We start from the raw sequence: 16,647 nt of genomic DNA, 5'->3' as shown, positions 1-16,647 counted from the left end.
CTCTGCACAACTAACCTGCTGCTCTTTATATTCTGCAGGGGCGGAACCTCCTGGACAGAGGTTGAGTGATGAAATATTGCGAGTCCGTGAGGATTGCTGCCTTCAGTTGAGAGCGGCGTTGCGCAAAATTATAAGTCTAAATGAGGCCTTCGCCACTGCACCGCTAACCTGATGTCTTTCTTTGTTTTCTACAGATGCGGCAGCTCCGGAGCGGTGATCGGATGATGGATTGGCGATCGTGTGAAGATTGCGTTGGCTGCCCGGCTAATCTGGTGTCCTTTCCTTTTCAGATCAGAAGAAGCGGCGACTCCAAAAAAAAAAAGGCTGCGAAGGAGAGTCAGGTAAGTATCTTGTTCTGTTCTCTATTCTCTCTCTTCTCTTGCAGGTAGCTCGAGACAACTGGACGGGCGTAGCTGGCCTGGAGCTGCAGACACAGTGAGCGTTACGCTGCAGGAGTGCAGAATAACGCAAAGCGTGTTCTGTACCAAGGGTGTGGCTTATATAGTCTTCTGAAAGTGGTTCCCAGGTAAAGTAGTCCCAGCAACCACACCCAAGCAAATAGTCCCAAGGCAAGTAATCCCTTCAACCTGCTTCAGATTGGTTTACACGTGCTTCATTGGGTTTGAAACGAGCCATGTTGGTGATGGCAGTATGAGCCTGATGCCAACGGCGCCAGGACCGAGTCCAGGAAGCCCCTGCGAGATCCTTTGGGGTCTTTAAGGCCCCCATGGAACCCAACGCCTTGAGCCTTTTGGTCTGTACCTGATTTTTGGGGGTATTGACCGTGACAGCTTGTTTGGAGGGCTCCCCGACGGGCCAGGCTCCGCTGGATCTTCCGTCGGGGTTACAGGCAACCTGGTCCTTATCCCCATACATAAGGCCTGGATCGCCATCAAGATGGCTCCCGAGTTGTCCTGAGGCTCAGGTACTGGCTGCGACGGGTGCGACGGTTGGGGAGTGGAATCCTCCATGGTAACCTCGTTGGCGCCACCCTCGCTCTCTTCGTCCGCTTCTTCGGGATCCCTCCCGTGGGACCGGACCTCCTTGAACTTCTTGTTGAGGACCTTCACGACCCCAGCCAGCTCCTCCACAGAGGCTGAATCCGTGTCTGTGATAGCCACCGGCCCCCCATCCCCTCTTTTTCCACTGGGGTTCTCACAGGGGTCTTATCGATGGGCTGAAAAGAGGCATGGAAACTCTGTTCCCGAGGTCGCCTCCACTGGGGTAACCTCCACAGGCTTCGCCAGGGCGGCCACGACTCCCTCGAGAGAGACCATAGCTGGGTGAATCAGGGCCTTAACAACCTGAGGCGCGCCTGAGGCTTTCACCTTGAGGGGAGGGTCACTGCCTCGCTCCCCCTCGGCTGTTTCCGTCGGGATCGACCGGGGCTTCTCCAGAAGCTTATCCGGGTTCTCCGACTTCCTCTTTCCTGAGCCAGAGCGCTGGCTCATGGTTGATGGCGTCGGTGAAAGCGTGCCCTGCCTGGCAGCCGAGGAGCCCGACCGTTCGGCGCTCCTGGTGCCCGCAGACTTGCGGTGCTTAGCCTTCTGTTGTGCCCCCGTCGCCGGAATGCCCTCAAAGGACTTAGAAGACCACTCGGACCTCTTCTTCTTCTCACCTCCTTCCAGCCAGTTGGTGAGGCGGATACGCCGATCCTTCATGGTCCGTTCCGACAAGTTCTTGCAAAACACACAGTCCTTCTCCACGTGCGTTTTGTCTTCGTGCAGGCAGTAGAGGCATCTAGAATGTTCGTCCTCCTTGAAAACATTCTGCAATCCACATCCAGGGCAGTTCCTGAACAGCTTGGATCCGGGCGTAGAGTTTCCTTTGTCCTGGGCCATGTCCACGAGGTAGGCCTCAAGGTCTTTTGGAATCCTCCAAAAGCGTAACTCGACGAGAACTTCACCCTTGAGAGGCGTAGAGAAATCCGAAACGATTCCCCGTTGATTGGAAGTAGAAACGGTGGAACTTGATGCTCGATTGACAGAAAAAATGAGATAAAACTCCTTGAAAAATCGCAAAACGTAGTAAAAGCTCGAAAGCTATAGCATGAGGACTGCCAACACTTGAACGCGCGGTAAAAATCTGAGGATGGCTGCCAGGGAAGGTGCTTAGGGAGAGGGCAGTCATTGGCTGGGGGCAGTATGACCCAGAGACCAGTGATTGGTTACTACTAAGAAAGACAGTTCAGAAACGAAACTGATAATGATTTTTTTCTTTACAGAGGATTCCCAGCCTGACGACGGGGAATATTCATGAGCATGTGAATCCATGACAGAACCCATGCTGGAGAAAACAAGCTTTACAGCTTATTTGCATACCAATAGTGCATTACGGTGTGGCTATGATCTGGAGGTGAACTTCCAGTGATGAGTTCTAGGTGGTTCTGTGAATGTGTGGCTTTTTAGCTGAAAGTTCCTATTCTACTATCATATTGCAGGTAAAAGGGGTTGTTTATTGCTTGAAACCCCACATAATATTGATCATGAGTGTTATTTCAAAGCAGTCTTCTGTTGGTTAATGGCTTAATAGCAGCTCTAAAGGTGCTACTAGCATAATAGAATGCTTTGACCAGATGTGCCTCTGGCCATTTGATGTATAAGCAGTATGGGTGTCCTTGCATCTGAAGTAATATTAAAAACAAGCATCTGAAGTCCTAACAACAAGCCAGGGACGTCTTTTGAGGGTAGCTAGGGGTTGCAACAGCGACCCGCAGCATGTCCCTTGCAACCCGTGGAATGGCCTTTGCAACCCCTTTGCTTTTAAAAATAGTTTGTTGATTTTAACATTGAAAACAAACTAATTAAAAAAAATGTGTATGCTCCATGCCTGGATGGCGGTGGCGCAGCGTGGCCGGCGCCTGTGTGTCTCGGGTCGGGTGCTCATGGTTGCCTAGCAACCATGAGTTCAGCTCACCCGACGTGCGTAATGTGTCCTCTGAAGGAGATTCTTCCCTTTAGAGGAAAAAGCTTGCATGGGGCAGTGGATGGTGACCCAGCATCACATGCACCTCCTGTCTGCTGGCCGGGGGCCAGTGTCATCAGGGATCCTGTGAGGAGTGTGCATCCAGGATAGGGGCCAGAAAGGAAGCAGGGCACTGGCATACCTGATGCAACCAGATGACCCCTGCTCCAGTCGGCAAGACACTGAGGAAAGGCGAGTGAGAGGTAAAAAGGAAGCAAGAGGTGGGACCGTGGGTCCAAGCATCGGCAAACCAGACATTTTGTCTTGTTCATAGACTTTAGGCTCTGCTACCATATGCTTGGGTACTCATACCATTTCAGGCTGTTGCAGCCTTATGGCTAAGTTGTACGATTAACACAGTGCCTAGCAAATGCCTATACACTGCCTACACAAGAGCCCAAGCTGTTGGCTTTGCTTATTTAGTTCTTCCCGCATGAACATTTGATCTCTGGCCTTCTATTGTTCCTTGAGATAATCTCCTACCTTATTATGGGGACTAAGTGTGTGAGCCCAGAAGATCTCCCACCCACCAATTCCTCTCATATCTTAGCTTGGGGAAGTAGCAAGCCACCTTTGTCACCCCACTGAATATTCTGTGAAACCAGCAATGCAACTTTGTCACACCAGGCTCCTCTAGGGTATGGTCAGGACCTGAATAGATGTTAGCTTTCAGCAATTTAGAATCCTGTAATCACCTTTAATGATTCACTGTCTTTTTTCATTAATAAACTTGAAATATTTTGTTTTCACTTTGATTGTACTATTAATAATGTGACTTATTTAATTTGAAATATTTTTTTGTTTCTGAACTTTTTTCTTGTACTTTGTTGTTTCCTTTTACTTTATTTGTCCTTTGCTGTTGGTCACTTGAGGAAATTTCACCAAACCCACCTCTCTGTGCCACAGTCTTGTGTTTCAGTCACTTATCTTCTCAAACAGCGTACATTTTTTAAATTTTTTTTTTATTAAAAATGGTTTAGTTTAAAATTTAACTTTTCATTTTCTGTTACCACTGATCTTTGGAAGACATTTAGACAATATACTCAAATGTTCTCATTTTGTTGTAATACCTCCTGTGGAAAATGTATCAATGATCTTGTTCCAAAAATGAGAAATTATAAATATCATCTTTTTGTCTTGACCCAACAGGATCCTGGCCATCTGTATTCTGTGCTGAGAGTTTCATTTCTGTTTTCGAAATAGGTCCTGCAAATGTTTCTCTTGTCTTGAAGAACAGGACAGACCATTATAAAATGAAACAATGTTTCGGTGATGTCTTGATTTTTACAGGCTCTGCAAGGGAGCGACTTTTGGCCTTTTTGGTTTATTCTCGCTAGTCTTTCTCTTGTTGGTAATATATTTAAGCGGAGTTTCGTGAATATAGTTCTTATTCTTTTGTCTGGGAAAAGAAACAGGTATGGAGGTAGTTTGTTAATCGCTCTCACTTCTATTTCTTTAATCAGATTGTCTTTGTATCGATTATTCTGTGCGCTTGTGTTTATCCAGTCATTGAACATGATCTTTTTCTTGGCGTTTTGCGGTCTCAGTGGTAACATTTCTAACTCTAATTCTTCTTTTGCTAGAATCTGTGACATCTGATATTTCCATTCTGTCAAAACTCTCGCACCAATAGCATTTGTCTTGCTTCTAAATATCTCCAAAGCAGCAACTTTTTCCTCACCTGTTATTTTTCTGAACAGGTCTAGCTTTTTCCATGTTACAACTGAGGAAAGAGATTGCAATGCTATTTCAAAGCGGATCCATGCTACTGGAAGATTGTGACAGCCTCATTATTTTTCTCCAAAATAAAGCTTCGAGAATAGGCCAAATTTTATCTGGTAATTTTAGTAGTGTTTCACTACCATAAGTCAGGATCGGGATGACTTTGCTCATGTAGAATGTGATGATGGGTCTGTATGAAAACAATCCATACATTTCATGGAGGATGTAGCCTTGTCTTGCTAGGGCCATTACTTTGCTTCTTAGTTGCCCCTCCCATTCTTTTTCATCCGTTGTGTGAGAAATGATGATCCCCAAATATTTATACAAATCAACCGCATCAATGAGGGATCAGTTTATAGTTAGCACAGGCTTTCTTTCCTTATTGTTTGGTTTCATGATGGCCATTATTTTGATTTTTGCCGTGTTTATGTTTAGCTCCTTTTTGGCCATATAATCTCTGAGAGCGTTGAGGTTGTGTTGTAGGCCTTTTAGGGTCTTATCTAGCAAAATAATATCGTCTGCATATAACATCAGGGATAATCTCTCTGAATGTATTCTTGGCGGATTTGTTAATGCTAGTATTATTTCTCTTTGTAGATCTGCAGTGAATAAATTGAAAAGCGTTGCCGCTAAAGGGCAACCTTGTTTGAGGCCATTCCATGTCTCTATGTAAGATGTTAGTATTCCATCGTTGGTTAGCCTTACTCGTATTTTTTTGATGAATAGAGTAGTTTTATTGGCTGTACGATATGTGCCGGATATTTCCACTTTTCTAACTTATTCCATAACAGACAACGGTTGACCGAGTCAAAAGCAAGGTTGAAGTCTACAAAGGCCATCCAGACCTGTTCATTATTGGCCTTGGCTTCGTGTTTTGTGAGGTTCAGCAGGAAGAGGTTGATGTTGGTACCTACTGATTGAACGAAACCCGTTTGTCATGGGGCAAACTTTTTTTCTTGTGTGGCCCAATCTGTTAGATCTCTCAATAACATGGTTGCAAACATTTTCCCTAGAGTACTAACAACGCAATTGGTCTGTAGTTTGCCGGGTTTTGTTTATTTCCCTTTTAAAATATTGGTATTAAGATCGCCTGTCGCCATGTCGATGGTATTTGCTGCAGATGGTTAATCAGCTCTAAGATCTGTATCATGATATCAGCCCAAATCTCCGGGTTGGCCTTTATTTTTTCATTCGAAAGCCCATCAGGCCCTGGAGCTCGCAAGGGTTTAAGCTTCATAATTAGTTGCTTTATTTGGTATTTCGATCTTGTTATTTGCCATCTAGCCTTTACTAGTGTTTCTATGGGTTCTTCCGGTTGTCTCTTTCTATATAGTTTGGCAAAATGATCTAGCCAACAGGCTTCGGTAACATTTTGAATCAACAGGTGTTGCGTTGTTTGTAGTGGGTTTAACAGGTTCCATAGATCACAGGTGTTCCGGTTATTGAGGCATAAGAGCATCTTTTCTGAGTCTTGTTGCAGCATTATGCTTTTATGTGCCTTTAGCCAGTTACGATAAGTCTGTTTAGCTGCTTTAATTAAGAGTCTGGATTCCTGTGTTTTTTTCTTTTTCAATTGTCTGCACAGTTTGTACAATTCTGTTTTTTTCTTCCTTATTTCTATATCGTAACAATGGTTATGTTTCTTGTTTTGATTATTTGATCCTTTTGTTAGCTGGTAATGTGGATCGAACAACCATTGATAGTTCAGTTTATCTTGGGGTTCTTTGTGTGTTACTTGATATTTCTTTGATAGACCAAACAAGTCAGAGGGTTTTAATCTGAGTTTAAAGTTTTTGCGTTTAATTACATTGATGGCATTTTTAACTTTTTCTGTTGACATTTGTTTTGAGAGCATGTAAAGGAGATCATATGATGATCACTATTCGTATTAACTATGTGTTCTGTTTTTGCAATTGTTTTCAATATGTTTGATGACACGTGTGTGTTATCCAATATTGCCTTTGCATTTCTTTGAGACCAGGTAGGTATTATTTGAAGATTTTGATCCTGGAAGTTGCACTCATTTCTTTGACCCAGGAGGTTTTGGCTCTCAGATCAAGGTCTTAGTTGACTTTCCGGCTGCCGGATTTGTCAAAGAGGTGGATATTCAAATCTCCACATATGATGACATCGATCGTACTGAACTTCGATATTATCAAGTCTAGATCTGTTAAAAAGGTGTCAATATATATAGCGACTTGTTTACGGCTAGCGGGTTATAGTACATGTCGAAGACGACTAGCTTTGCTGCCTGTTTAAATTTGTCTTTGTTTTGGTAGGGAGCATTTATATTCTGTAGTATTAGATATTGTGTCCATGGGTTCAGATTTCTGGACTCTACTGGAGACCAGTTTGAATTTATTTTCGCCAGACTTATCTGTCCTGAAAAAGGTCTGCCTTTTGATTGTGCTACGGCAGGATTGGTGAAAACATTGTATCCTTCACATGTAGGAGCATGTGCTCGCCACATCTCTTGTAGACAGATGATATGAGATGGCTGGAGCTTTGAGTGAGTTTGAAAAGGTGACTGTTACCTCTTGTGTTCCAAGAGGTCAGGGTTAGGTGTCTGTTGGTTTCGTCCTCTAGCTGTTAGGAAGATTCTTAGGTCGAGCTGTAACTTTCATTTTGTTGAAAAGAGTAATCTCTTCGAATGCATGCATTCATAGAAGACTCTTGTCTGTACTAGTGAACATCTTGTGAGCTATAGGACCTTATTTCTTGTTGTGACTCGTCATTTCTTGCTGAGTCATTGACATTGTGTGCATTTCTTAATTTTCGACTGAAAGGTCCTAGATTGTCCATTTTCTTCACAGCAACTTTATTCCCCCCATTTTCCTCAAAATTATTGCAACTCTCCAAGAGAATTTGTCTCATCACACCAGCAGTTCAGCAACTTGAATCTCTTTTTACACTTCTCTCATATAGAAATTGTTTTGTTGCATCATTTCTCTGTGGTGGAAATGGGGAAAATGGATTTGCTAATATAACAACTATTAAAAAGCTATAGTTATTTTGTGCTAGATTTACAAACTTCATTCATACCCTTTACCTGCATTACAGTTCTGGAAAAAAACTGTTATGAAAAGTCCCAAAAGTACCTTGTAGATGCCAAAATACAACATGTAGGAAGGGGAAGCAAGACAGGTGTTTGTGATTATAACTATTTTTCTTATGTTTTAGTATCTGTGTAACCACTGGAATCCAAATCAAGGTATTAACCAAGAGAGACATGCATGTGGACATTAATCCATAATGATAAGCATACACAAGTGGTATACTTGCACTATTCAACAATTGAAATGCAGTTCCTCTTTCTGATAAAAAGAAATCTATACTTACCAAGCTACTATGGTGTAATTCATTGCAAGAACGAAGAGAGAAAAAGCATAATGCCAGCAATAGCACATTGTGACAAACATCACATTATTGTGATCCATTTGGTCCCATTCTGGGCCTCCACCAGGGGGAAACAATATAAAACCGATCTGCAAAAAATAACCACAACATAAAATGGTATTAGGATTATTTGTCAAAATGGCTTTCAAACATTTTGCAAAAGAAAAGTACTAAACAGGATTTCATTTTCAAAAGAACTTAATTACATTGAAATTTACACAGAATCTTTATAGCGGGACTGCAACCAGATACACTGTACAGCATTTTCTTTAGCTCTGGTGGGCTTCAATGTGTTTTACATCAACCATGTGAGCTAGTTAAATGAACTATTACATCACTAAACAGGTTTAAAAAATGACCAATATAATTTTGAAACATGTCTAATATTCTGATGCACCCATTGCTACTCACACAGTCATATGTTTAAAATACTGCTGTATCTACTTATCATTCGCCTACATGATTTTCTTATGTTGCCCTTCGAGATCTCACTGTTGCCACTCCGTTTTAGCTCTCTAATGTTTGCTCAACAAACTATGGATTTGGACAGCTTCACCACATTCAGAGTTATTGACCTGGTTTACAGCACCTTGTACAGGTTTTCTTTAGATAGTGGGGCCATGTACAGTGTTTCATACCAGACATGTCTACCCCTCACAAAGGTTGAAGAAAATTCCCTCACATACCATTAGACCTTACTGAATACAACTCACAGTGCCTGATTTAAAGAAGCCTATTATGATGGTGTAATCCCATTGAAAAACGCTCTGTTAGTAAGGACCAAAGTGTAAATTGAGGCGTATTTGTCAGAACCATTGCAAGTGTAGCCCTACATTTCTATATGCATATCTCAGCATCCTTATTTTGGGACTGCCTGCAGTGCATTCAGATATCTTAATTGATAATTTGCATAGGTCGTACCAGAAGTATATATTAACAGGCAAATACATGGGTGGTTTATTATTGAAATCTGTAACTGGCCTTGTTCTCTTGAATTAAAAGGGGCCATTATTTAATTGAAAAGTTCTCAACAAGCAGTAAGGAGCAACTGCCTTGACAGTGTTTGCTATTGAAACTGGGAATATATAAATAGAAGTACAAATATTTTTTTTGTGTGTGAATAACTGAAGAATGTACCAAAAGGATTTCAGGAAATATATATTATAGTACACGTTTTCCAGTGGCATTGTTGATGACATTCACGTAACACTGTAGCAATTTAATGAATACACTAGCTGTTCCCGGTGTAACATACGCCATTATAGTATATCTATAAAAAACGGTAAATATCGGGAATGGGGCATAGGTCCCTGTGACCTATTAATGGTCATTGAAAAGGCTATACATATAGGTAACTGTCTTCTTTTAAATTTGAAAGGCATATTTGTATCAGATTAAATGAGAGGTATGCACGGTCTAAGAACAGTATCTAAGTTCCATCGATAGCACAGGCCTCTATGATGTGTCTTTGTAGATGCATAATGGTCAACCTTGTTCCATTGTCGTCCCGTGATGGCATAAGATTGCATACTAGTGTAATTACAGCACCTACTTTCAGTTTTAGCTTGTGAGGAGATATTCACCCTATAACGTTTCGCTCTTTAGAGACTGAAACGTTGAGCCGGTAATTTACTTTTCGTTGACCCTGGAACCGCTGTGCCCTGTGTGAAGGGAAGTGCAGGTGGAAAGAAGTAACATGAAATTATTCTGAATGTTTGTGATGGTTGAAGGTGAAGGTGACCGCGTAGAACCGTGTTCCCGGTGTAACATACGGCATTCTAGCATACCTATTAAAAAAGGTCACTATCGGGAAGGGGGCGTAGGTCCCTGTGACCTATTAATGGTAATTGAAAAGGCTAAACATATAGGTAACTGTCTTCTTTTAAATTTGAAAGGCATATTTGTATCAGATGGAGTGAGAGGTATGCACGGTCTAAGAACAGTATCTAAGTTCCATCGATAGCACGGGCCTCTTGATGTGTCTTTGTAGATGCATAATTGTCAACCTTGTTCCATTGTATTCCCCGTGATGGGATAAGATTACATACTAGCGTAATTACAGCACCTACTTTCAGTTTTAGCTTGTGAGGAGATATTCATCCTACAACGTTTCGCTCTCTAGGGACTGAAACATTGAGCCGGTAATTTACTGTTCGTTGACACTGGAACCGCTCTGCCCTGTGTGAAGAGAAGTGCAGGTGGAAAGAAGTAACATGAAATTATTCTGAATGTTTGTGATGGTAGAAGGTGAAGGTGACTGCGTAGGGCCGTGCTCATTCTGTTTATTAAAATGATAGCACACAGAGGTGCACTTTACCATTTGGACCACAGAGGGCAACCAATCACTGATAAATTGCATCAGCTGACTACGGAAACATACCTAAGCATTTTATATATATATATAGATATATATTCTTTAATGCCAATTGCTTTGAAAGATGTATGCCTACATTTAGATTGGGCAGGTGGAAATGGCTTCTTCGGCAGTATTTGTACAATATTTATGAAATGTTAAAGAGTTCCTGTTAGTGTGTGAGAATGTGCAATTGAATTCAACTGGGAAGAAACCTAGTAGTAAAGCCTTCAGACAGCCTAGTCCAGTTCAATGAGATGTCACATATCCATGCTATGAGCAAATGCAAGATGTTATGGGTGATGAGAGGCTCCATGGCAGTGAAGAAGTTATTTCTCAGAAGAATCCAAAGTGAAACTTAGATTACTGACATGTCAGATCTGACAAAATGTAAATGTTGCTCTTTCAAGCTATGTGAGGAAAATAGCACATTTCTGGCAATGTAGGAAAACTACTAAAACCGTTATGATTAATTTGATATTCATGCTAGACAATCTGATCTTTGCTGATATCTCTATTAATATTCTAAAAAATAGTGGGATAGAGCTGTTGGAAATACATACATGAATGCTAAGAGGTTTAATGATTGTTTTCCCTTCTATATGTATGCCCTTATCAGGGTCAGAAACATTTAATATGTCTATTGTTGAATTATTAGTAGTTTGGTTATCTTGTTTATGATTAGGTTATACGATTATTTTGTATCAAACATGGATTCAAAATAGAGGTTTAGCTACTGAATGAATTGTCATGCGGGTGCCACTGGCGCACACATTGGCAACCATCATGGACTATTTGGAACTCATTTATCTTCATAATACTCTTTGAACAACCCCTATTCACACTTTGGTCCTTCATTTCCATTTGCACGACTTTGGTACTTTCTTATTTAATTCAGCTAACTACATGCACCATTATGCACCTTGCTACAGTTATCATTTCCTGGCTATTCCCATTCATCAGTTTTGGAACCACAATCCCCAGAAACCCTAGCGATCAGTGCTGCTTCCACCATCTCAGGACCAGAGAGGGAGGAGGCAGATTACCTTCAAGTGAGGTGCTCCAGGTGCTGCCAATTAGCCTGCCTCAGTACAGGGCAGGGCTGTATTTAAGCAGCTGCCTGCAGGAGCACAGTCTCTTGCATCAAGAGTTCTCCCAGCCCCTTTTTGCCTTGAGCCACGATTTGTATGCAGTTCCTGTTGCCGTATTATCCTGCTTCTGATCCAGTGCCCTTTGCTGGCTCCTCTGGGTTCCCTGCCTGCATTGCTCTCCCCCAAAAGTGCACGGAACAACCATAAATCATCAATGCAATTATAGAGCAAATACTTTGAATGTAGATGGACACAATAACTCACAGCCACGCACTCTTAGAAGATAATCAGCTCTTATACGGCTATGTATTCAAATCTTAGAAATACATAGAAATAACTCACAAAAATAATATGGACATAGATCACAGAAGAAGTAAAGAAGTCAAAAGGAAATACATCACCGTGAGCGTAACAGGATTCCTCATCTCGTCCAGAGCGGCTGGAAGACCCTGGGAACAGCCAGGCCTAGAGCACCACAGCTCACAGGAGGCCGGACATAAGCGTCCTTCTCCGGCTGAAGTCTCACCTGACCACCTCCGGGCTTCTGCATATATACACACTCCACAAAGGGGAGTCAATTCTCGAACCTTCTGGAAATTGCACTTGCGCAGTTGAGGAACAGCCGTCGGTTGCCAGCTGGGTCAATCAAGAGGTCCCCCCAAGAAGCGCAGTGCCTCCCTTCTCTAAAAACACGCTCCACGGAGGACAGTAGCAAACCATAACAAAGTTAGCTTTCCCAGCAGAAATGTCCTTGACCGCATACCAGGTTTGGAAAGCATGTTTTTCTCGACACCGTGAATCTAACACTCAGCAAAATGTGTGCAGCTTTTCACTGCGGCATGAAGTAAATATCCATCATGGCTCCGAGCGCTCCCAGAATGCATTGCGCACCAGCGCCATTTTAGATCAAGCATAACAATTCCACCCTTGGATATTTACCTTCCATAGCCTGGTGGCACAGGAACCGGTCTCTGAAACCTACGAAATGTTAAAACTATTTTGGGAATACATTGAATGCAACAACAACAAGCAATTATGATCGATAATATAATAAAAATGCAAGCGAAAATGTAACACAATATACCCCCAATATCAGGTATCCATGAAAATAACCAATCCCACCAATTTTTATTACGATCTTGAGACACTTGAGAAATGAGATCCCTCAAACCTCGAATATGACTTTCAATAGATCGTGAATGGTCACTTAAATTGAAACAACACATACCTTCAAATGTGTTACACCCTAAATTATGTTTTAGCAATAGATAATCAACAGCAGCTCTGTTCTGCAAAGTTGCTTTTCTAATAATTTGACTATCAAGGAGTAATTCTTCTAAAGCCTGCGAAGTATGATTAAGGCTTTTAACTACTAAACATGCTAATTTCATCAAAGATTTGTAACCTCCAGCAGCTAAACCCCAGACTCCCACTAATGAAAGGGTTAATGCTAGAACCTCAGCTTCTGATAACAAATGTACATGTGAATCACAGTCAGGAGATAGACCTACAGATTCGAAAGTTGACATTTTACCTCGAGTTATCGCTGGGTGTAAAGGAAACATCATTAGTTCTAATCGAGTTAAAGCACATGGACCTCCAGAAATATGAGCTGGAATATAATTGTATGTAATGTTACCACATGAAAAGAGCCATCCTGTTGGAAGCTTCAAATGATTCAAATGACTAGCAGTTATCACTTTATGATTGCAGGACATAGTGTTTTTTACACTGGTGCATTTGCGTGACACTCGCGAACACAGTCGCCTCTCGAACATCGTTTGATTGCGCTGATTGGTCAACTCTATTTGTCAGCATTTGCCAATTTCTTGTGCATTGCAGGTCATAACATAACATACATCTCCTTGGGTTATATTGTAGGTAATAACACTTGTCAAATTTCTCCATTTACGGTCAGTCTCTTGGCAGAACCGACAGTATTCATAAACTGAAAAAGATTGTCTAATATCTGAGTCTTGAACTAAAGAATCATTGTGTTTGACGCCGAAGATATGCTTTAACACCGGAACAGGCGTCGGCACCGCTACTAAACACATAGTGAATAAAGCTTCAGCATTGGGCACATCAGTAAAACAAAAGTGTGATATGTTCAGTACTTGCTGTGCCAGATATATCCACATTTTCTCTTCTTGCGTGATCATAGGAGAGTGTTTCCGCCTTCCTACGAACGTATCTTGCATAACTGGCATCAAGGGTGTTTTCACTGGCTCCTGATGTGTTTGTCGCATTTCACAAATCCATGTCTTCTGTCTGGTTGGCTTTTCGGCACTGGCATAAGGCTGCTTGGGGACAACATTATTCATCACTATCAGTATCCCCTTGATCACTGGCACAGATGTGACATTTTTCGTTGGTAGTAGCAGACTGTTTAACTCTCCCAAATGGAGTCCATTTAGTGCCACAGTTACACCAACCAGACACAGGATCTACAAGGCAAACCCAGAAAAGAGATATCAGTGTTGCACATCACTCTCTCAGGTAACATTTGTCTGCGGGTACATATTGCCATTTCTTCCTACCAGGCTCCATAACTAAAACTACTTGATCTTTGCCTGATGCAATGACATCTTCGGGCACTGGTGGGCCATTAGGCTTTTCCACCCACACCTTTGCACCCGCTACCATACTGTCGGAAGAGCCAAACCGCGGTCCCCATGGGTAGTTAACACTGTAGGAGGCTCCCCCTTCTTAATCATGGACAACTTAATGGGAATGACTATCAATTGGGCTACTCGATCACCCTTGTGGATTGATAACAATTGATCCCCACTATTCATTAGGATGACTTTAATCTCACCCTGGTAATCAGCATCAATTACCCCTCCCAACAATTGAACTCCTTTCAATGCTAGGCCAGATCTAGGGGCAATCCATCCCATATGCTCTGGGGGAATATGTACTCCAATTCCTGTTTCAAGTACAACTATTCCTCTTGGATCTAATCTGATTTCTTCATGGGAATGCAAGTCTAATCCTGCTGACTCTGGAGTTGCTCGATAGGGAGCTAAAGAACCTGGAGTAATTTCACATCAAAGGAGTTTCATGTTCATACACAGGCCTATTGTTTAAATTTGCACCGCATCAAACACACGATCACGCCAGCCTGCCAAACTGCCGTCTCCAGATTTGCGCAACTGTTCTTTCAATAACCCATTCATTCGTTCAATTAACCCTGAAGCAGCTGAATGGTACGGAACGTGGTACAGCCACTCAATACTCTTTTCCTGACAAAACTCCTGGATTAGTTTGCCTTTGAAATGTGACCCATTGTCACTTTGAATCTTCAAAGGCACTCCATAATGTAATATGATCTGATCTAACAACCTGATGGTGTTCAGTTGGGTTGCACGTTTGCACGGCAAAACCATCAAATATCCTGAGTATGTATCCACAATAGTGCATGCATACTGACAACCTCTACTGATTGGCATGGGACCGATATAATCAATCTGCCAAATTTGACCTGGTAATTTTCCTCTTCTCAATGTGCCTCGAACAATTTGAGGGATAGGTCTATGCAATTGGTGTTGGCACACAGGACATTGCAAAATGATTGTTTTCACTACTTCTAAAGGGAGACTGATTCCTCGAGCTTGTGCCCAAACTGATAGCAGCCTTTTCTCCAAGATGCCCACATTTCTGATGGGCCCATTTGGCCAAACCCTCCAAATCGTCTTCCTGAGCCTCTGCATCCACTGATGAAATCTTGGTGTGTTCGTCTGCAACAGAATCAAACCAACGTTCTAATGAATCTGTGGCACAATGTGCGTCCACATGATATACAGTGACTTCACTTTGTAACAACATTTCTGCAATATCTTGCCACAGTTCTTTTCCCCACAACTCTTGAATGAATCTTCCACCCATTCTTTTGCCAAGTTGGCAACCACACTGCCAATCCATTCGCCACTGACCATGAATCTGTGTACACATAACATTAACCAGGGGTCTCATGTTTCAATGCTTGGTAAACTGCGTAAAGTTCTGCAAACTGACTGCTCTTCCCTTTCCCTGTCGTTGTCAACATCTTTTTTGTTTTGGGATTGTGCAACACTGCTTTCCAGTACCGCTCAGTTCCCACATATCGAGCTGAACCATCCGTGAACCAAGCATGCTCTGTTTGCTCCAATGTCAAATCGCTGTAAGGTACTCCCCATTTCACGGGAGACTCACGTTTTTCAGGCACTTCCGGTGGTATGTAATCTGAGGGCGGTATGTTGGCTACTTGCTCATGTAATTTTGCCACTCCACCCTTTCCTGATTTGGCTCTGTCTTGAATGTACCATTTCCACTTAATTATGCTGGCTTCTTGAGCATGTCCTATTCTATGCGTTTTAGGAGAGCTCAGTACCCATTGCATGATTGGTATTTCTGGTCTCATGAATACATCATGGCCCACCATCATCTGCTCGGTATCAACAAGAGCCCAATAACACGCCAGCAATTGCTTCTCAAACGAAGTGTATGAGTTACCAGCATCAGGCAACTTACGACTCCAAAACCCTAATGGCAAACGTTTCCTATCTTGTTTCTGCCACACACTCCAGTTAGCATAATTGTCTTGTACAAACACATTTAATTCCACTTCGCCTTCCTTCAAGGGCCATAAATCAAGCATCTGATGCACGGTGTCTTTCGCCATCTCAAAGGTTTTGTGCTGCTCTTCCCCCCACTGAAACTCATATTTCTTTCGTGTCACCTTGTAGAGGGGGGCCAATATCTGCCCTAAATGAGGAATGTGCTGTCTCTAAAACCCAAACAGTCCTATAAACTGCTGAGCTTGCTTTTTGTTCATTGGAGTGGTGAATTCAAGTATTTTCTGTCGGGCTTTTGGCACCATTTCTCGATGCCCAAGATGCGTCTGAATTCCTAGGAATATCACTGTTTCAGCTGGACCTTGAATTTTACTCAGATTAATCTCCCACCCTTCCTTTTTCAATCCTTCCATAAGGATATCTAACTGGCTTTGCACACTGTGCTCATCCTTGCCTTGGATCAAAATATCATCAATGTAATGAGAGATTTGTATGTCAGGTTTACACGGTATCTTGTCTAAGTGCTCTGCCACCAGCCGGTGACAAATAGTCGGGCTGTGTATGT

At 42.3% G+C, this 16,647-nt stretch overlaps 1 protein-coding gene across 1 annotated transcript in view; it reads right to left on the bottom strand.

Annotated features, from left to right (window-relative positions):
* Nucleotides 1-16,647, bottom strand: part of TMEM45A (transmembrane protein 45A) — a 468,453-nt gene that overhangs the window by 63,920 nt on the left and 387,886 nt on the right. The window contains exon 6 of the mRNA XM_069639307.1: nt 8,026-8,171. Coding sequence (XP_069495408.1) covers nt 8,026-8,171 — 146 coding nt within the window. The remainder of the gene's footprint in view (nt 1-8,025; nt 8,172-16,647) is intronic.

Source organism: Ambystoma mexicanum, chromosome 7q, assembly GCF_040938575.1.
Source record: "Ambystoma mexicanum isolate Mex_15411 chromosome 7q, UKY_AmexF1_1, whole genome shotgun sequence".
Classification (NCBI taxonomy): domain Eukaryota; kingdom Metazoa; phylum Chordata; class Amphibia; order Caudata; family Ambystomatidae; genus Ambystoma; species Ambystoma mexicanum.
The sequence above is the reverse complement of the archived record's forward strand: the minus strand, read 5'-3'. Positions and strand labels throughout refer to the sequence as shown.